The 21,599-nt window shown below is 42.7% G+C and overlaps 1 protein-coding gene across 1 annotated transcript in view; it reads right to left on the bottom strand.

Moving 5' to 3' along the window:
• The window catches only part of HECW2 (HECT, C2 and WW domain containing E3 ubiquitin protein ligase 2), a 307,281-nt gene that overhangs the window by 9,833 nt on the left and 275,849 nt on the right, over positions 1-21,599 (bottom strand). Inside the window, 7 exon segments of the mRNA XM_046019114.1 lie at positions 5,418-5,530; positions 6,536-6,621; positions 9,413-9,527; positions 10,176-10,322; positions 11,418-11,547; positions 14,781-14,879; positions 16,668-16,820. Of these exon segments, the coding sequence (XP_045875070.1) occupies positions 5,418-5,530; positions 6,536-6,621; positions 9,413-9,527; positions 10,176-10,322; positions 11,418-11,547; positions 14,781-14,879; positions 16,668-16,820 (843 nt within the window).

Raw genomic sequence — 21,599 nt, forward strand, 5'->3', positions numbered from 1 at the left:
GATCAAAAACCCAGAAGGTTTTGTACATACTAATGCATGAGTATCAGAAGCCTTTTTTAGAGGAATCTTATCTACTAACTAACGTCTTATGGCGATTTCACAAGGTCACCTTGGTTAAAATGTACTTGGTTCTATAAATACAGTGCGGAATGTCCCCACAGTGGGAATTTCTGCATCCAGGGATAACAGCGGAAGAAACTGTCCCAACTATGCAGTATGGGCAAGTAACTTCTTCGCCCATGGGTGGCTTTGGGAAAAGACGAAGACGACACCCTTGTCAAATGTGAAGAAAACTCAGGAAGGAACCGTTCCAGGACGAAAAGTCTTGAAGTCCAAACAAACATATAAATATCCTGGGCGGATATAGCACATTTCTTGCATACCTAAAGATGGTAAAATACCATGCCAGCTCTGAAAGCTACATATTGGGAACAAGAGTAATAATGGCCGAATTTGTTGAATGATGTGTTAGGCCTCATTTTAAGCACTTCGCCTGCGTTATCTGCGTTCATTCTCAAGACTGCTTTGTGAAGTAATTACTCGTATTTACTTTAATTGCTCCGACGAGAGTACAGAGATACTAAAGTGATTTTGGTATATGTTGTCTGGAGTGATCCATAGTCATAACCCAAGTTTAAGAATTCCCTAAGAATGATATTCATTGAGTACAAATTATGTGCCAGGACTCCGCACTAGGGCAAAGCCACATTCAATTCCCACAAAGTCCTTGTTCTCACGGGTTTATATCCTAGAGGGAGAGACAGATAATCAGCAAGTAAACCAATAACTAAACATAATGATCAAACTGGGGTAAGTCTTCTGAGTGACAGATGCATGGGAGTGGGAGCATGGAGGGACTTTCTGAGGAGATCAAGAATTTCTTGGCTTTTTTTTTTTTGTAAAAACGTTTCATAAGAATAAAAAGCACAGCTTTAAAAATAAAAAAAGTTACATCTTTAAAAAATATTTTTTTAAAGTTCCAGTCCATGAGAAAAACTATCTCCCCGAGACACCCATTTCATAATTAATTCTTGCTGATTTCTTAATTTGGGTCTGCATTTCATTCGTAATAATTTCCAGACGCAGCCACTTTTAGAAGTTTCCCCCCTTCGACAAAGCCATCATTCCCCCTCATTACTGCAGCTCTCCAACTCCTCGGCCACGTGATCCTACTCGGCAAGAACCCTCAGAGATGAACATATATAAACTCTGTACTGTGCTGGCACAGAAGACTTGCCCTGCAGTTTCCAGGCTGGCATGGTAGCCTCCTGCTTGTCGGAATGTTGACGAGCAACTGCCATAACACGAACAGTCTCCTAAGTGCATCAGCCCCCGGGGACAGGCACTCTACAGAAATGCAAAATACAGAGCTAAGTACCAACCGCAAGTGGAGGAAGTCCAGCAATGCGTTCGGGCCCTAAGCCTCTGTGGAGACACCCGTCTGCCTCCATCAGTATTTATCACTGGGTCTCTAGTTTCGTCACCACCACAAGAGAGGAAAAGGAGCCACGGATTCGGCATGTGCCGGCTTCAGACAACCCTATAGACTTTCCTACACTTCCTGGCCCACAGTGAGTAGGGCTACCACAAAGCGAGAGCAGGGAATCTGAGAAAGTAAGACTCACATCTGCCCGCTGGAAAGGTTGAAAGAGCCTCAGTCACCCACATCTAGAAAGACTAGGACGCCCTGTTTGCCAGGAGCGCCCGCCCCACTTCCAGCTCCCCCGGGTGCAGCGTCTCCTGCCTGACACCAGGCGAGGCCAGACTGCTCAGAGAATGCATTTTGTCCATGAGAAGCACAGCCAGCCATTTTGTCTCCGGTCTGTTCACTGTCCTATTTTACATGTCAAACACTGTCTCATTAGTAAGAAAAAGAAGTACTTTGGGGTTGACCAGCATGAGACAGACCAGCTCTTTATCTCTGCCACTCGAACCTATCAGGAAATAGCAGGAAAAATAGCTTTGTTGGATCTACTTCAATGGTAGGAGAAATGGCCTCAGTCATCTACAACAATCTCTTCAGACCAGAGCCGCCCTTGGAGGTCTTTTTTACACTTCAGTAACACCCCACATTTCATGAAGGATGATGATAATGTTACCAGCGATGAAATCACTTCTGATAACACTATGTGGTCATGCACTGAAGTTCTTCTTTTTATGTTTTTCCTCCAGGTGTACTTTTTTTGTGCAGCAAATTCTCATAGCTATAGCCGTAGGCTGGGCTACAGAAGATTCAAGATCCAGGGTTAAAAAGAACAAAGCTCTTCTCATTCCTATGCATCTTCTCACCGACTTGTCACACACTCCGTGAGCACAGCATTGCTACTCCTCTTCTTCCGAGATGGATCTGGCCTGCTGCTGAGGACCACACAGCCCGGGCATCCCAGCACTTCGACCTGCGCTCCCGCCTCTCCGCGAGATAAGCGACCGTGAGCCAGACCAGCCAGACAGCTCTCCCTTCCTGTCGGGTCTGAAAAGTTAGGACTGGTCACAGACCAGCTATGAAAATAGTCTGCTTGCCTGATGTGCTTCCTATCATCTTCGTTTACGTTGTTTTACAACCTGGGTAAAACTAGGAGTCTAGAACCAACCTTAGGTCAGAACGAAGAAAGGAAGAAACAAGGCCCGTTGCCCCACCGTGAGTGACAACAGTGAAGAGCACCATCACCGGGGATGAGTCAGCACCTGCACTTCCTGGAGCGCTCGGGGGAAGCAGAAGACTGAATCCACTCTGACCCTCGAGATCTTCCCCAACCTGCGGGTCTCACTTCTTGCTCAACCAAACCTAACACACCACCCTCTCTCCCTGACCTTTTGCACATCAAGAGATCTTCCGGTTCCAGAGTTAGCTGGTGGCGGAGGCAGGCCTGGAACCCAGGTCTTCTCACTCCCAGGCCTGTGCTCACGCCAATATGTTACTGCCTGGCATATGGCCGCCACTACTAACTGAATGCTTCCTCAGAGCCAGGGTCAGCACTGAATGCTTTACATGAACTATGTCATTCAGTCCTAGAATCACCAGCCTACAAGGTAAACAAGGAAACGGAGGCTCAGGAAGATGAAGCAACTTCTCCAAGACCGCATGGCAGGGGATACGGCCCAGTCTCTCCGAAGCTAGGTTTCACGGCCCCATCAAATCATCTTTCTCTGCTCACCAGGTTTTGCGACAATCGCAGTGATTAAGTGTGAACAACTGATACATCTGCTGACTGGTGCAGTTTATTCCGTCTACTTTACAAAAGCAAATCTTCAGAAAAACCGATTTCAAGAGAAAGGGACACAATTCATCTGCCCCTTCCTGCCTCCTTGATGCTGATGGTTGAGTTCCTCAGAAAGATGAGAAGCCTTCGTCAGGAAGTGTGAATCTGCTTATGTTTAAGTTGTGTGTTGGGGAGGGGGGTGACTCAGGCATAAATAACCTATTTCTTTAAATAATTAAAATTACAGTCTCCCAAATTTGGAACATCGGGTATGCCGGGTAATACTTAGGTGTCTGGATGTAGCGCCTCTGTTCCCAGACGGAGATGCACCCGAGGGGACTGGGGAGGCTCCGACCTGCCCAGAGCTTGCACTGTCCACTGCTGTCTGTATCGGTACGTTCAGACCCCACTTTTCATGTGTTGGGGCTTAGAACATAATCCTTAAGAAACAGTGTTCTGTGATCACTAAGAAGAAAGTCTTGTTAACAGGTTTCTCAAAGTCGCTTGCATTTAAAAAAAAAAAAAAAACCTCAAGATGACATCTTGGGGTACCTAATGCCACTTAGGAAGATCACAACTACCACCGTATAGGTTTTTACATTTATTAGTAGTAGCAAAGCAATTTTTTGCCACTCCAGAGAAATGCATCATCTTATTACGAGTGAGAAGGCGATGCAGAGAGCACATGGAATGAAGGCATGTACCATCTAAGCTAAGGAGACACAGAGGACATTAACATGATTTCATATTCTTTAAAAACCACGATGGCAGTTTCTAGCGAAGCGATTCTAAATAGTTATTAATATAAACACAAAACAAGCGCTTCAGTTAACACCTAAATTTTTCAGCTATAATCATAAGAAGCCAGAGTGTGATGACCAACGTTGTTTTACTAAAGTTAACAGATGCTTTGGTTATGATGCATTTTGTATTTTAAAAGAAGATATTTGTAAACGATATATCCGGTAATAGCTTAATAGTCAAAATATAGAGAAATTATACAACTCAAAACCAAAAAACACAAATAACCCAATTAAAAATGCGCCAAGGACCTGGAGAGAGATTTTTCCAAAGAAGACATACAGATGGCCAAGAGACACATGAAAACATGCTCGACATCACTCATCCTCAGGGAAATGGAAATCAAAACCATAATGAGATGCCACATTACACCTGTCAGAATGGCTAAAATAAAAAAGACAAGAAATAGTAAGTGTTGGCAAGGATGAGGAGAAAAAGGAACCACTGGGCACCGTTGGTGGGAGTGCAAACTTGTGCAGCCTCTGTGGAAAACAGCTTGGAGACTCCTCAAAGAACTGGAAAGAGAAATACCATGTGACCCAGTGATTCCACTACTGGGTAATCTTACCCAAAGAAAATGAAAGCACTAATTCAAAAGGATATATGCACCCCGATGTTTACTGCGGCACTATTTATAAAAGCCAAGATGTGGAAGCAATCCGTACTGATGGATGAACGGATAAAGAAGATGTGGTGCACGCTCATATCGCACACACATGCGCACAAACACATACACACACGGATGTTACCCAGCCATGAAGAGGATGAGTCTTACCATGTGCAACAACATGGATGAACCTAGAGTATTCTGTTAAGTGAAATAAGTCAGACAGAGAAAGACAAATACCCTATGATTTCACTTATCTGTGGAATCTAAAAAACGAAAATGAATAAACAAATAAAAAGCAGAAAGACACTCATCAAGACAGAGAACAAACTTATGGCTGCCAGAGGGAAGGGGGAATGGAGGGTGGTTGCAATGGAGAAGGGGAGTGGGAGACACAGGTTTCCATTACTGAAAGAGGAAGTTATGAGAATGGAAAGCACACCAGAGGGAAGACAGTCAATGACACTATAATTATGATGTATCCGGACAGCCAGCAGCTACACCTGTGAGCACAGCATAACATACAGACTTGTCAAATCGCTATGTTGTACCCCGGAAACTAATGTAACAGCATGGGTCAATTTCACTTCAACAAAAAAGAAGAAAATGATATGTATATATGCATTTTAAGTGCGACAGGAAGATTTTTTACTCCTCCATTTAGAAAGGTGATCAAAGATAAATTCATTCGAAAAGATTTTTTCCACCCTCCCAAAATTTTAACATAAAACAGTAGTGAATCAATACATACGTAAGTTAAAGGTCTCCCCAGAGCACTGTAGAGACAGTAAAGAATGTTCTTATCTTACCTGGGAAGAGCAGTGATTTTCCCCCATTTCTCCACACAGAACCTTCTTGGGCCATTGCTCCCTCGGAGAGAAGCAAATCCTTCATAGGGAATGCTGGACGTGCCTGTGACAAACTGTCCACCAAGAAAACAGAAGGACATAGTGAAACCAAGAGACTAGCTACTACGAGACACAGGGCATCACTCACGGGCACGGCGCTTCGGGAAGAGCAGCCGGCTGTCACTGGTGGAAAAGCCGGAAGGCTACACTCTATGGGTGTGGGATAACCGAACACAGGAATTTTGACAAAGAGCTGGGGAATGCTAAGGAAGGAGAGTGAATTAAAAAGGAAAAGGATGTGGAGGGCTGGTAGCGGATAAGGCATTCTGTACAGCTAACCAGCTGAGAAGACTGAACTGGGTCCATTTCCTACTACAGATTCACAAAGTGTCAATTAACCTAAGTCTGCTGAGCATCAGTCCCCAGTCAGCTTGAGGTGAATAAATTTGAGGACCAGATCCTTGATCCAAAGGAGCTAAGACTCCTAAGACTTGATCCAAAGGAGCTAAGACAGTCTCCTTGTAAGGCTGAGCCCAAGTACCCAGAAGGCTTGTTCGTGTTTGGTATTTCTCTGGCTGCAATAAACCAGCAATTGCCATGTAACTATAAGCACTGCAAGAAAATAATGAGCTGGTTTTTCCCGTGTCCTTGAACTTCACTGTTATCTCAAATTTGTGGAAAGTTAGATGGAAGAAAAGAAAGGATTCTTTATCAAAGACTCGGTTACTTCCTTAAGGGATTGAAAACCCACTTTCTGTTGTTAGGGATGTTGCCCTGCAGAGTGACCTGGGACCTCTTGAAGGGACTGACTGCCCTGAAGCCAGGTGTTTTTCCTGGGATTCTTGGACTAGAGTTGGTACGTACTCAAAATTCTAATGAAATACTTGGACTTGGTTGGGAACGTTCTGCGTAGTAATGGAGCAACAGAACCATGCAATCAGGAGAGTCTGAAATAATGTATCGCTCCTTTGCAGATAAGCACAGGGTATAATTACTGAGTACTCAGCATTTATAAAAAATATGCAATTCCAACAATAATTATATTAATGCATTAAAAATATTAACTAGTGGCATCTTACCTGTAACAGCCTTAGTCGTTGTTCATTGTTGAATCTTTCCACGGCAGCCCAGAACCACCGGATTACGATGTGATTGTCATGATACCCTATCGAACCAAACAGAAAAGCTCATGTTACCTTAACTTTTCTGTGCTGGGATGACATGACACCATGACATGTCAACGAAAGACCTCCAGATGTAAATCATCATCTTGGATTCTTTAAAGGTTGTTTATCGTTTAAGACTAAGGAGTAACATTGTAAATATGATCACACGAGTGTCAAAAGTCGAACAAAAACAACACTGGATGAAGCTAGGAGGTCTCTGTTTCCATTTAGTGGTCAGTAAATAAAACAAGTGGAAAGAACAACAACAAAGTTGTTCTTTTAACCATATCATTTCTGAAAAAGATGATTGCTGTTACTGGAAATGCTTAACTCTTTTGGTCATTCATTTAAGAAATTTTCAAATATCACTATAACAAGCACTATAGTAAGCTTAGAGGTAACAGAGGCAAGGAAAACAGATGACAAGGCTTCTGGTAAAGCAGAGATACAGTCATCACATAATTATACAAATAAATACGTAATTGCAAACTATTTTAAAATTATATATAATGTTCAGATTTTTAAATCAAATCACTTTTTACAAATGAAAAGGAAAAAATAATTTTATTACTTTAATTTCTTCAACTAATAAATCCCATATAATCCTTAATCTAAATGTTATTTTTATCCCGTATTTTAGTAGAATTGAATAAAACGTCAAAAGTATCTCGTCCCCAGGGTGGATTAAGGCAATATTGAAGATTCCAAAATCTTCCAGTGAAGGAAAGTTAAGTGCAGAGAGAGGGCTGACAAGGATTAAGGAACAATTAGTGATCCAAACCGGTTCACTGACACAATGTGATGTAGCCACTCTAATTCTAAGTCAGCAGAAATAAATCCAAAGCAAAGGTGGGTAACAAATGATTTTAATTTGAATTTTTGCTCGCGTGTTTCAGTGGCTGTAGAGTTTGGGGGGAATTTTGCCTTACTGTTTATCATCTGATCAGTGATGCTGAGTGCCCTTTGGCCAAGAAAGGGATCCAGGTGAAGAGTAAATGTACTTCTATTGAACACGGAGATTTAAAGGCTCCACATCCATTTGGCAGAGATGAGCTCATTGGTGCTAAGTGAATAGTTTTCTCATCTTTAAGTACATTGGCTCTTTCTAGCTTTTCTGACCTTATGAATTGGCCCCTTTTTGCTTCTCCTTTGCTGTCTGCGCCAAACCTTTTGGAGGAGGAGGACAGAAAATATCTCTTCATATTCTCTATAAACAGCTGCCTTGTGAACATACGGCCAGTGGCAGCAGGCTGCCTCCTCATTCGGTGCCAGGGAGTTGGGTTAGCAAACAGCTGGGTGTCCCAGCCATTCCCCTGCCTCCCCCCAGAGCACTGTCTTCCCAAGGATGTCATTTGGCAAGATTTACAATAACCATGGAAACAGGGACTTGATCAGACACATACGGCAACGAAAAGCTTACAGTATGTAAATGCAAACATGGCTGACTGCGTTAACAGCACTGCTGTGAGCATTCCCTGGCGGGAAGAGCCAATGAGATTTATGGTAAGATGCAAGAGTGACAGCGCGCTGGAGAAACTGTGCTCTAGCTCAGTTAACAAAGTTATAATGACCAAGGCCATATATGGATTATACATGGGGCCAGCTGGAAGAGACACATTGCAGGAATTGGTTTCATAAATAGCAGCAGGAGAGACTGCAATTTAATACGGCCTTTCAGAGAGAATGGGCGAGCAAGGCCAGCCCCCGGCAGGCAATGAGCTGGAGGGGCCAAGGCAAGAACAAAAGCAATTTAGCAAATGTTAAGGTATTTTTATTCTACTCCGCACTTGAAAAAGTGTTTCAAAATCTCTGTTTCCATGTACAGATAACTGGAGATATGTTCAGCTTTCAGTCTCTTCTGCTGAGTGATTCATTCAGTGACTTAAAGTTTGTATTTTTCACTCCCAAGTTCAGAACTACTGCTAACCTTTTACGTTCTGAACTGAGTTAAAAACCAAAAAACCAAAATCAAAACAAAAACAATTGCTCTTTGTCGTGACTTTCTGAAAACTGTCACCCTGCAATAAATTTCAGAAAATGTGTTCTTTGCTTAAAGTTATGAACTAAAAACTTAAACTCTGGATCCTCATCAGGTCCCTTTCAAAGTGTCCTGACTCAGCATTAAATCCAATGGCTTCAAGCGCAATTACTAATTGAAAACTTATAGTGATGTACAGAAATCCCACTTGTAAAGCTTCCCATGTGGTGAATTGTCATATAATTGTTTTAAATAATCTTATAGGAGCTTCCTTTTCAGTTGAATTTAATGCTTGAATTTAGAAAGGCCTTTTCAATAAACATCTTGAATTTTGAGAACCATGTCTTATTCCATTTATGTGTTTCAACTGTGAATTATAATTGGAAGTAGTTCAGTGAAATGTAGAAAAACTGTGTGTGCTCGTTAGGAGGCCCAGAGGGTGTGTGACTTCAAGGTTTCGGAGGAATGTAGAGAGGTGGAGTTTGACCAGCTGGACGTGAGCTCCTCAGGGCTTCCCTCACAACACCATAAAACAATTAATTAGTGTTCCTATGGTCACATTTCTTCACCAACAATTAGGAGTTATGACATCCTTAGATGAGGTGTAAACCGTCCTTCCTCCACTTGACAGATGAGGTAACTAGGAACAGAAGAGAACGTACCTTGCCCAAGGTCTCAGAGGAGACTGCAGCAGACCTATGATTAGAATACAAAGTACTCTGCCGGTCCTGGATTCCGAGACTGGCGCGCTAACCATTTGCTTCCCCTTAGTGTGAAACTAAAAGTCCAGCCATCTCTAAACCACATCTCACCTCCTCTGTATTCTGTGTTGTTTCTCCAGTCACTCAGGTCGATTTCGGCTGTGCCTGCGATGACCAGTTCCAGTTCTCTGGCATCGAAAACAGACACCAGCCTGGCATCCACCACCTGTGGAGTAAAAAGAATGCAGGGCACGGCTTATGAATCAGGAGAAATCTCAGCTGTAATTAAGCCTCATCAGAAAAGGAACACACAAGGAGGCTGAGGAATATTCTGGAAGCACTCTGTGTGGACACTCTGAAAACTGTAAAGCTCTCAACAAATACAAGGTATTTTTAGTACAAGATGGATGATCTTTTTCTCAACAGAATTTTGATTTTATAAAACTGACCACTGATGAATCCAGTTTGTTTTTCTCCTTGAAAAAAAGTCTAGTGCTCCTCCGCAGGAAGTCACATGGAGTATTTGCAACAACTCATCTGAACCCTAGATACCATCATTTCACATACCGCATAGATCTGTGATTACTGATATCTAAGCATGAGTAAGACGTACGACTTAACTGCTGTTAGCGGTCATTAAATCGTGAAATGCTACCTGACCTCAGATCATTTTAATTCAGTGATCTCGTCTAACAGGGCATTAAGGCTTTTTCGTCTTCTTGAAACGTATTAAAAATATACTGGAGTTTTTTAAATCAAAAGAGCAGCAGTAAATCCACCAAAAGAAGAAGGGAGCTATCGCACAGAGAGCGCAGTCAGATGGACTGCGGTATCCCAGAGCCCCTCCGCACAAGCCCACTCCTGCCGTCCTCACCTCATAGAAGCCGCGCACGAGGCTCTCCGTCTGCTGCACGACGCCCCTCTCAATCCTCCACTTCACCATCCTCTCGATGTACTCCTTCTTGTTCTTCTCTGTGACGGGGATGTTGGCACCCCCTGGTTTTAACTCTCGCTCGGTTATCTGAAATTTAAAAAAACAACAAAAAAAAGGGCTGAACATAAAGCAACATTCTTGATGTGGGGAGAACACTGCTCCCAGTGAGCGGAAATCAGCCAGCCAGCTACCCGTCCTGGCCCTGGCCCGGCACATCCCACAAGCAGCCATGAGGTGGGGGGCGGGGGGGTGCCGGGGGAGGTGCCCCATGGAGCCACACAGAGCCCAGGCACTGTGGAAAAACGAGGCATTGAGCTGATGTCTGAAAGCCCCAGTAGTTACAGATCGATGTATCATAAGTACTGAAGGTTAAGTTTTGAACCCTGACTAAACAAGTAAGGCTTTTAAATGAAAATCAGTTGGCTCCAGATTCTGGCCCACTGCTATATGAATGCTTGGCAAAAACATATTTTCACAAATTCCGTTAGGGTTCACAATCAACTACATATAGAAAGCCAATATTTAATTAAAGATTTACTTTAATGAAGCAGAATTACATTCGAGTGAATGTTAAATTGAGAACTTCTTTTCCAACATGAAATTTAGAAGAGCAGCCAAATACTGACGTCTAAATAAGAATATTACTTATGAACCAGCTTACAATTTCTGAAAGAATCTTTTAAAACCAACCCTTCCACCAACTTTGGGAAAAAAACCAATTATGATTTCAAACCTTCACCAAAACATTATTTACCTTCCCTCAGCTTCAAAACAACCAATTTCCATTCTTAAATATGAATGAGAGTTAAATACAAATGTCAATTAAATAATTGAATATTCAACTCTGGGGTAGCATGGACTTTTAGAAGCTATGTTTTACACAAGACAATTTTAATACCTTATCTGGACATTTTAGTTGGAAATAAAAGATTGCTTATAACACACAAATAGTTATATAGCTTATAACACACAGTTACCACAATCTGTAAATCAGAACACCTTCGTCTGTAGCTGGCTTTAAAATAATTTTTGTAACCAAAATTATTGTAACTGTATGCAGACCTGGGTTGAAACCACCCAACAAGCCACAAATAAGTAAGTGTACGATCTTAGCCACTGAATTAATTCTTCACCAACCAACAGTCCTTAATTATCACACTTAGTCACCAGTGAGTCACAGACCTGCCCGAAAACTTCTTCGTTCACAGTGAATGTAAGGTCCAGGATGTCATGGATGTCATTGTCTTTCATCCACTGCAGGCTCTGGTGGAACTCCTCGTCCAGGTATTCTAGATCACTCAGGTCACACAGACTAAGACGACAGACAGACAGAAACAAATATGTAGGTATGACTATCAGCCAAATGCCAAAGACACAAGGAAAGATTCCAAGAATTAAAGGCAAGAACAAGATCAACTAAATGAATGGTGATTCTTGCAACGTTCTTAGTCAAATTCAGTAACCAGACTAGCTAAATAATTCAGAAGTCTGGCATAAGATTTAAAAACCTGGATATATAAAATGCCTGAAAGCAACCGCCTATCCTTTCTTTTACAGACACAGAACTGGGATGCAAAGGGTGGCCGCCATTTGCCCAGTCATCCGCCATTAACGCCAGAGCAGGAATAGAACTCTGGTTGACAACTTGAGTCCCAGATTCGTTTGGCTATGTTACACTACCTTAAAACATCATTCCCCGAATCCGAAATTTTTTGTATGTTTCTATGCTGTACTTTCACTTTGTTATTTTTTCTCAAGGACTAGATTCTGTGACCCACATTCATATGTGTCCCCTTTTTCTTTATGGTCCTTATTCTTTGTGTTTCTGAGAACAGCAAGCCACAGACTCTCTCTACAATTATAATGGTTTGCAATATTTCTCTTCTTTCTACACGGAGAGAGGTGGAATTACTATTTTATGGCCCTATTTTAAAGTGGTAACAATTGACTTGCTTTGTTTTACTTTGATTTTTTTGTTTTGTTTTGAAATTTCCTCCCATCAGCCTAATTTCAAAGACCATTTTGCTTGGTTCCACCTAAACATTTATTAGGCATCAAGTACGTGCCAGACATCATAACAGCTACTTGACAGTTACTGCCCTCAAGGAGCTAATCGTCCAGTTGGAGAGACGGGTGCACAAGAAGGTAAATTAATATAAGGTGATGGTGAGAGCCGAAGGTGGGCAAACACGTAGAATGTGTGTGTTTTTATATGTGTGTTACACTCCACTTTAAAAAACCCAGATAAGGTAGATACAGGGAGCTCTCACAGCAAGAATGCAGAACAGTTACTTCAACTGGAGATTCAGGAAAATCTTTCTGGAGTAGATAATAGCCACGTCAAAATTTGTAGGCTCTTTAAAAGCTAGAGAGGTGAAGGGGAGTGGACAAAGAAAGGGAGACAGAAGGGAGAAGGAGAGACAAACAGGAACCACACACAAGGGCATGGAGTATGGAGGACACTCAAGCATACTGGATCCAAGGATCCAAGTGTCAACCACAAGACAGAATGTCCGGAGAAGCCTGGGAAGGCTTGCTGGGACCAGGCTTTGAATATCATTTTAAGGATCTTGGTGCTTCAGAATTACCAAAAGGTTTCAGGACAGGAAATGACATGATCAGATGTGAAATGTGATTCTGAATTGTTCTATCTGGAAGTCACAGTACAGAGAATTACTTAATATGAAAGTAGGGTGGTTATTAGATGGTGGAGACAATTAGTTGACCAGTATGGTAATCTGGCTAAAATAAAACAAGAGTTTTATATTTCGGGCACAGCTATTACGGGTGGACAGGAGAAGATGCATTTAAGACTTACTTAGGAGGTAAACGTGGGCATTAGTAAATGGTTTTATTGGGGCGCATAAAGAAGGATATCAAAATAGGGGTGGCGAATGAACTCATGTTGCAAGCCCACTCGGATTAATTGCCGGTCTTGAGGGCTGTAAACTGAAGAACTCCCCGAGGCCACACGAGTTCAGTGGGAAAAAGGACCATAAACGATGTGTGAACTACACCAAGGCAACGGAGGGGGAGGGAGGAAGAGTGGAGCAGGCACTGCGTACTTGCCGCCTCCGTCTGAGGGCGACTCCTGATTTCCGACCAGTCACCTGAGAATACTGGCACCACGAACTGTGATGAGGCCCAGAGGAGAAGGCACATGTTCAGGGACACCCGTGGAGGAAAGACTCAGAGTAAGTGCATGGGGTTGGGGGGGTGGTGTTCAACAACAGCAGAAGCAGCAGAGTGGTCCAGTGAGATAGAGACTGAAAGACGTTCTTCAGAAGCTTCTACGGGGGGCGCCTGGGGGGCTCAGTTGGTTAGCAACAACCTTCGGCTCATGTCATGATCCCAGGATCCTGGGGTCGAGCCCCGCATCCCACATCGGGCTCCTTGCTCAGTAGGGAGCCTGCTTCCCCCTCTCCTTCTGCCTGATGCTCCCGCAGCTTGTGCTCTCTCTCACTTTGTGTCAAATAAATAAAAATAAAATCTTAAAAAAAAGCTTCTAGAGGTTACTGGTGGGAAAGAAGCCAGGCCAAAGTGTGTTGAGGGCACATGAGCACAGACTACTCTTCCAGGAGACATAAATGAGAAGATGAGAGAAGGCAGGGACATGGGAAGAGGCAAAATGGGGCGGGGGAACCAGAGAGGCAGACGGACAGTGCCCGGTTGTCCAGGGTTTCATCTGTCCAGATGCCAAAAGGGAGGAAAGCAAAAAGTCTTCCTGCTGACCCTCTTAAGAACCCGTTAGAAAGACTTTGTTTTCATTTGAAGTCTAGGCTTCCATTTTACCGAAGCAGGTACATGACCTTGGTCAGGGAACGAGCTGGCCTGAACCCAGCAGTCATCCTGTGCTTCCCCACTGCAAGTTTGAGCTACTACTCCCCTGTTAGACAGCTGCCTTCTCCTGTTCCGCCTTGTAAATGACCCCTGATTATAGGACAGAAACTGTTTGCTCTACACTTTACAGTAATTGCAATCTTTCGTTGTGGTAACAATGAAGACAAGGTTCTGGATATGCGAGATTTTCATCTGCCATCCTAAATTACTGTCTTGCATATAGGGAGGTCTCAGGAAAAATATGGGAGAGCCCACCTCCAACAAACAAACAAAAAAATAAGACAAAAACAAAGGAGAATGAAAACTTAGCAGTTGAAGTCTGCATAAAGCAAAATATAAAATGCTTCTCATAAAGGATAGGGGTTTGTGAGTCACCAAGACTAACCCACAACTATTCTATTAATAATCAGCATTAATACCACAGGAATTCCAGTACTGTATTTGAAGTACAGTTGTTTTGAAGGAACATGTGTTGCAACAAATGAGAATAAACTTTCCGGAATAAAGCAAAACTAACACTCTAGGGGCAAGACAGAAGGAGAAGATCAGGAAAAACACAGTAACCATATTTGAAATCGCATTAGTTTCAGAAATCTAAGCACGTAAATGACAAGCCCATAAAAGAAAAAATAAAATATTTCATTTTAATGAAAGAAATACTGCATTCTTACATGTTAATTACACAAGCAATCAAAATTCTCTTACATTCTGAGAAGAGCTTTATAAAAGGGCCGAGTGAAGAAGGCATCCAACAAATACTGATGTATAAGTGCGAGGCCAAGAATCCTCCCGCTGAAGCGGAACCTGTGAAGGAAGAGCACAAGGCAGCTTGCACATCAGGGAGCAGCTGCTAGGTGGTCCTACCTGCTTTCTAGAATGTGGTCTAGCTCGCACCATTGCAAGTTTGTCTAAGGCTGTCTGCTTACATGAGGTCCCTGAGAGTTCAAGTGCACTGCAACCTGGGTCTCCGTTGGGCCAATACTCACATCTACTTGAAAAAAATCTGTTTTACTCTGGTATTTAGAGAGATACTGCTCCATCTCCGTCTCATGTCAACGATATCCACCATAGAGCACCCCACATGGACACCATGAATTCCCCAAGAGCAGGCCTGTGAAATTTCCCCAAGCTGCTTTTAAGAGATGACAGAATGAAACCGTGGTGGTGGGGGAAATGTCTCCTTCGAGCTTGTTTGCATGAGTATCAGCAGGATTTCTCTAACACAAACCCACTAGCAATCCCCTTTTGAGGAAAAGCCCCATCTCAGAGTGAGAGGGCTCCTATCTCTATTCTGTCTCAAACCCCTGCTGATAATTGTCACCATCCAAGAATTATGCTTGTGAACATCTGGGGGGGTTTCCTCATGGGCCATTCGGTTCTCTAAAATTTGAAAGCTCAGTTCTACTCTGAATCATTTTGGAAACTTTACTAAATATATCGGTCATGACTGGATTTGCTGAGAGGTCCCTTATTTTCCCTTTCAGAAGTACTGCGGCTTCTACCTCAGGAAAGTCCGAATGTCTTCCAAAGGCGTAAATCCATGTTGAGGTTCATACAGTGCATTTGTAATTTCAGAATTAGGTAGCCAGTTTAAGATTAATATCCAGAAACTTTGTTTTTCTCTTTGTCCACCTAACTTAGCACACGTGCAACAGACTCCGCGGAGAGGACCGCAGACCGCAGCCGCGTGGGGCTGTTCTGAAGACTAAGTCCTTCACGTCAACGCCTTCCGCCCACCGATATTAACCTTCATGGACCCAAGAAGCTTCTCCCATTCTGCCTACGCTCTTTTTTGAGTCCTTCCTATGCTCTTTTTTGTTGTTACTCTCCGTGGAAATAAGCAGGAGCAAGCAAAGAGGGGTTATAAAGATAGTTAACGTGTATAAATTGCAGGGATTAAAAAAGATGTATGGATGTTTGGAAAGAGTGCAGTTTGGGATTTTTAGAATAAACAATCTTCAGAGGGGAATCCTATACCAGTTTTCCTGGATGATTTTGTGTGAAAAATTCGGAAAGGAGCAATGCCTGGCTATAAACGTCAACGGCTAGTAGGGTAAGCCACTGCTGGGACTCCACGCCATGTCCTTCTGCCAGGGCTCTCGTCTACCATCCGTTCCTCCAGGGCACTGCACCCTCCACTCCCTCCTTCTAGAATGCCATCACTGCCCCCAGCCAGTGTCCCAGATGCTCTGCTCCACCCCCAGGACTGGCCACGTCCTTAAGGCTGCTCCAGAAGCTGTCTGACCTCCGGGACAGGACCTTCTCCCACCCTACCTCAGTCAGAGATGCCCAAGGGTGCAGAGAGGGATCTAGGTATTTCGCCTAGAACCTAACATCATCTGGAACTCCCTTCCAATGGGGGAACATCTTCTGAATTCTATCCAGTTCACTTGAAATTGGTCTTTTGGGGTATAATCTATCCTAGCTTGGAGAATGCCTGTATATTTAAATTTGACAACAAAAGTAAGAGTCAAATGAAACTGAAAATAGGTTTTTCTCCAAGGAGGAAAGCGTTAAGAAATGTGGGTTCCTATAAAAACCAATATCACAGAAAGTCAACTGAAGGGAAGTGTTGGGGAAAAAAATACTTACCATTCATGGTGATTGTCTACGAAAGCAGACATGGGACTTATTTGTACTGTGTATGTGTCATTGGCTGAATATTCAAATAAGCCATAATATGGGTTAAAGAGTTCTCTGGATACGAGGAAGAAAAATTCTCTGGAGGGTCCACTGTAATCCAGCCTTTAAAAAAAATCCACAAAAAGAACAAACAGTTATTATTTTTTTCTATATACTGGACACATTTTCTACAGAGCTCAACTTTTTTTTTTTTTTTTGATATTTAAACTTTATTTTTTTCAGTGTTAACAACTTTTTTTTTTAAGATTTATTTATTCATTTGAGAGAAAGAGAGTACAGGAGCAGAGGGAGGAACAGAAGTAGAGGGAGAGTGAGAATCTCAAGCTGACTTCCCACTGAGAAAGACCGCGCCACAGGGTTTGATCTGAGATCATGACCTGAGTTGAAATCAAAGAGTTGGACACTTAACCAACTGAGCCACCCAGGGACCCTCAGAGCTCACGTTCTATAGAACACTCATTACATCTCTAATTGCCCACATATCTGGACTATGAATACAGTGAATTATCATGAGTCCTGATCTCATCCATGTCTTGACCTATCATAGTGAAATGGACATTTCCGTGAAGCATACCCAAAAACGAAAGCTACACACAGATAATGAACAGTCAATATGACACTAATTTGCTTATATGTATATACATATAAAAAAGGTACATATTTTCAATGTCTGGAACGAGGTAATAGAGATGAGTACATTAGGAATACTTTATTTAAACAGGGTAAAACCAGAGAGTATCAGCTACCTATATCCATGGGACATGGAGTTCTTATGGATTTTTGAAACATTCTGAAATGGGAGAAGAAAGAAACATTTGTGAATTGGTAAGAGAATAGTACAGATACAAGACCCCCTAGGAAGATCAGAGACCAAAAAAAATAAATAAATAAAATAAAATAAAATAAAATAGAATGATAGGGTTTAAGCAAAAACTTTAAATTATAAAACACCAAGGAAAATTATAGACGAGTAAAATGAGGGTGTCTAAAACTTCCTAAAGGAAGGTATTTGGAGAAGAGTCTGAAACTCTAGCACCTGAACCACAGTGTAAATTCCATTTAACTCACCAAGATATCAGGCTCAAAGTGAAGTATGAGAAACGGTTGTGTTAGCTTTGAGGAATGACAAGTGGCCAACAATGCTGAGAGGAAACATGCAGCAAAGAGGAGTTTGCAATAAAGCGATTTGATACGCTACATTTAAAGTGAAAAATACAAAGTCCATCTATTCCATGAGGACAATCTGACACAAGGTTCAAAGACAGGAGGGAATGCTGGAGGGGGACAAAAGCAATGGGAAGCTGGGTGGTGGAATTTTGTAAGACTTCTTTTGTTCACTGTATTTTTTTTTTTCTCTTATGGAATTTTCTCTAGGGGCATTACTGCATATTTTTTCTTAATGAAAAAGAAAAAAAAATCATCTGAGTCTTGTCCAGTGAAGGGACTGTGTAATAGAGAAAAACTGCCTTATTAGAGGTGAAGAAAGAGATGGGATACTAGTAAGAAAAATAAAATGGCTTTTATAGGTCTTAGTTGAGAGTTTAATAAAATTTACTTAGAGGGGTGCCTGGGTGGCTCAGTGGGTTAAAGCCTCTGCCTTTGGCTCGGGTCATGATCTCAGGGTCCTGGGATCCAGGCCCGCATCAGGCTCTCTGCTCAGTAGGGAGCATGTTACCCCTGCCCACCCTGCCTGCCTCTCTGCCTACTTGTGATCTCTCTCTGTCAAACCAAAAAAAAAAAAAATTTACTTAGAGCATACTTCCACTATTCATATTCTACTTCCTCAACTTTTGCCATATCGGAATATATAGGTACTGCTATGTACTTAATACTTTTCAGTAAATCAACTTTAAATTTACTTGCTTTTCCAACGTAGCCTGCACTTACACACTATGAAATTATGAGGTGCTGGCTTTATTTTTTTCTAATACACATTGAAAGAAACATGTAAATATTTTAAAATGTCAGTTTGCGTAATAGCTCAAATCACCTCACACATCTCGAGTCCTCACCGCACTGTGGAAATGAGTGTAGACAGGAAACCTGCGTGTGAAGAAAAATACACACACAGCACGCTTGCAGCACCAAAGAGGCCTTCAGGTGACATGACAGAAGTGCTGTCTTGAGGCAGCTGAGTGTAACCACGGCTACCAGATGACCACCGGCCTTGGAGAGACGATGCTAAGATTACCCTGTGGACTCCCGAAGCAGCACGGGGGCTGCTTCCCAAGCACAAGGATGCAGGCCGCCCCGCCACATGCCAAGACCAAGGCAGTCACCTGTGGCTTCCTCCCACAGTCCTACTTCGGGCCACTGACGCCACCGAGATCAAGTAGAATGGTTCTTCCACTTGAACGTTCTTCACATACTTAGAGGGTTCTTTCCACAAATATTTGAGTGCCTACTATAGTTTGAGTACTAACCGAGATGTAAAGACAGAAAATTTTTTTGAAAAGTAATTTTCTATAGGAACTCAAAGTTTAGCCATTGTGGTATCTCTGGTCTCTGCACCCTCCCCCACTCTCGAACCTGCCATGTCTTTCAGTCTCCTCTCAAGGGCAGCGAATTCCCTCGCCACCTTGGTCCTCTGTTCGGGACACTCTCCAGGGTGTGAAAGCCTGATCTCAAGGGTGGTGTCTAATATTGATCACAACACTAGGTTCCGTCTTGTCAGCACGGTGCTGAGAAGGAGCCCTTCCCTTCTCTTGCTGGGCACGCTTCTCTGCTAAGGTGCTTAAAGCTACCTTGCCTTGCGGGGCAGCCACCTTGTCGACCGACAACGAGCCAGTCATCAGCCCAAACCTTTCACCTGCGCCACTTCACCCCAGACACTCCCGTCCGGTCTGCAGGTCTGTATCTTCTTAGAACCTAAGTACTACACTGTAATTCTTTCTACTGAGTTTCACTTTGTGAAACGTTATCCATGCATGTTCCAGTCCACCCAGATTCCTGTGGATGCAAAACATCTCTCTAAATTTCCTATTAATGGTGAATTTCATCAGCAGACTCCTGTCTTTCCAGAAATAGAGAATGCCAGTTAAGGGCATCTTGGAAGTCATTTTGTCCATCACCTCATTTTCTTGAAGACTGAGGCTGAAGGAAATCACAGACTTGGATCAAAGGAAAGCTGCCAGGGAGACTCGAGGGCTTAACACAGGTTTCCTGACCCCACGTTTACTGCTCATTACTCCTTACAGCCTATTGGTCAGTACACTTTAGATGTCACCAAGACTGATAAAAATGCTGCTTATGAAGCAGAGGTCAGCAAACTATGGCCTGTGGGCCAAATGTGGCCCATCCCCTGGCTTTGTAAATAAAGTTTTATTGAAAGGCAGCCATGCCCATTTGTTGACATGTTGTCCGTGGCAACTCTCCTACTCTAGTGGCACAACTGAGGAAGCAGAACAGGAAATGTATGGCCTGCAAAGTCTAAAATATTTCCTATCTGGTCCTTCACAGAAAAGTTTGCCAAAGTAGGATAGAAGAAAGTGGAGGGAAAATGCTACTTTATTAAAATCCCTGGCTTCCTATAAACCCTCCTCTGCAGTGAAGACTACAATATCCTAGGGTGTATGCAACCTTAAGAATGGTCCAACTACTACGTAGGAGCCTGTGAGTGAACTCTGATCCGCAGTGGTCCCTGGCCTGCAGGGGTTTTCAGATACAATCAAGGCACGTGACAGATAAGGGTCACAGCGGAAACATGAGCCAGTTTTATGAGTCAGCTTTCTTATAAAGAACAACAGGGATAAGTAAATGAGTCTTTAGCTGCTTAAAATTAAATTGTGGCATTCAGTTAGAAATAGCAGGTTTTCTCTGAGCTTCAATTCTCACTGTTTTCATAATACTGCTCTTATCAGAGTGTGTTATAATATTCCGTTTAGGCTCTGCCTCCCCTATTGGTACATGTAGGCTGCAACCATACTGAGGGCAGGGGCTGTGTCTTTCTCATTTCTGTATCCCAAGTACTTTATTTTTTTTTTTAAAGATTTTATTTATTTACTTGAGAGAGAGAAAGAGAGAGGAGAAAGTACAGGCAGGGGGAGCGGCAGAAGCAGGCTCCCCACAGAGCAGGGAGCCAGAGAAGGGGCTTGATCCCAGGACTCCAGGATCAAGACCTCAGCTGAAGGCAGATGCTTAACCGACTGAGCCACCCAAGCACCCCTGTATCCCAAGTCCTTAAGCCTGACACACCACAGGGGCTCAGTATCTGTTGCTGAATCCGTAAGTGGAGCTCTCTGATGCTCTCTAAAGAAAATCAACATAATTTACATTGTTATTTGACATCTAGCAGAGAGAATAATTTTGCCCAAGCTCACCTTCAGGGGCTGTACTGATTCAATGACACCAATAGGTCATGCCAATCCCTGAAAGACAACTCAGTTTGCACATAGTGTCAGGATTCACTCAGTGAGTTACATTGAGAAAGCCTGGTCTTGTCCTTTCCAGGGCTCATATCTTCTCATAATAAAGTTGTTAAACCAACAAAGATGGATCTCACTGATTTGTTCTTTATGGTAAGAGCTGATTCTGCTGAAGATAAGACGAACGTTCCCTGAAGTCTTAAACTGAAAAATAAAATCCTTTTTACCCCCCAAGAGAGGACAAAGTTAATAATAGTTCCTCAAGGAGGAAAATGGATCTTCTCTAACTGCTCAGGTTTTTATCTTTTTTTTTTTTTTTTAACTCTAGCAGCACCGACAGAGCCAGTATAAAGCCAAGTCTGTTTTTAAAGTCTGATCTGATTATAATCCAAAGCTCAGAATGCAGATCTGAGACTGGGTCGTGGGTTACAAATTACATATGTCTGCCCACCTCAGGAAGGCATGTCCTGGCAGGGCACCTCCTGCATGTGCTCCCTGTAACCATGTCTTACGAACC

This window comes from Meles meles, chromosome 9, assembly GCF_922984935.1.
Source record: "Meles meles chromosome 9, mMelMel3.1 paternal haplotype, whole genome shotgun sequence".
In the NCBI taxonomy this organism is placed as follows: domain Eukaryota; kingdom Metazoa; phylum Chordata; class Mammalia; order Carnivora; family Mustelidae; genus Meles; species Meles meles.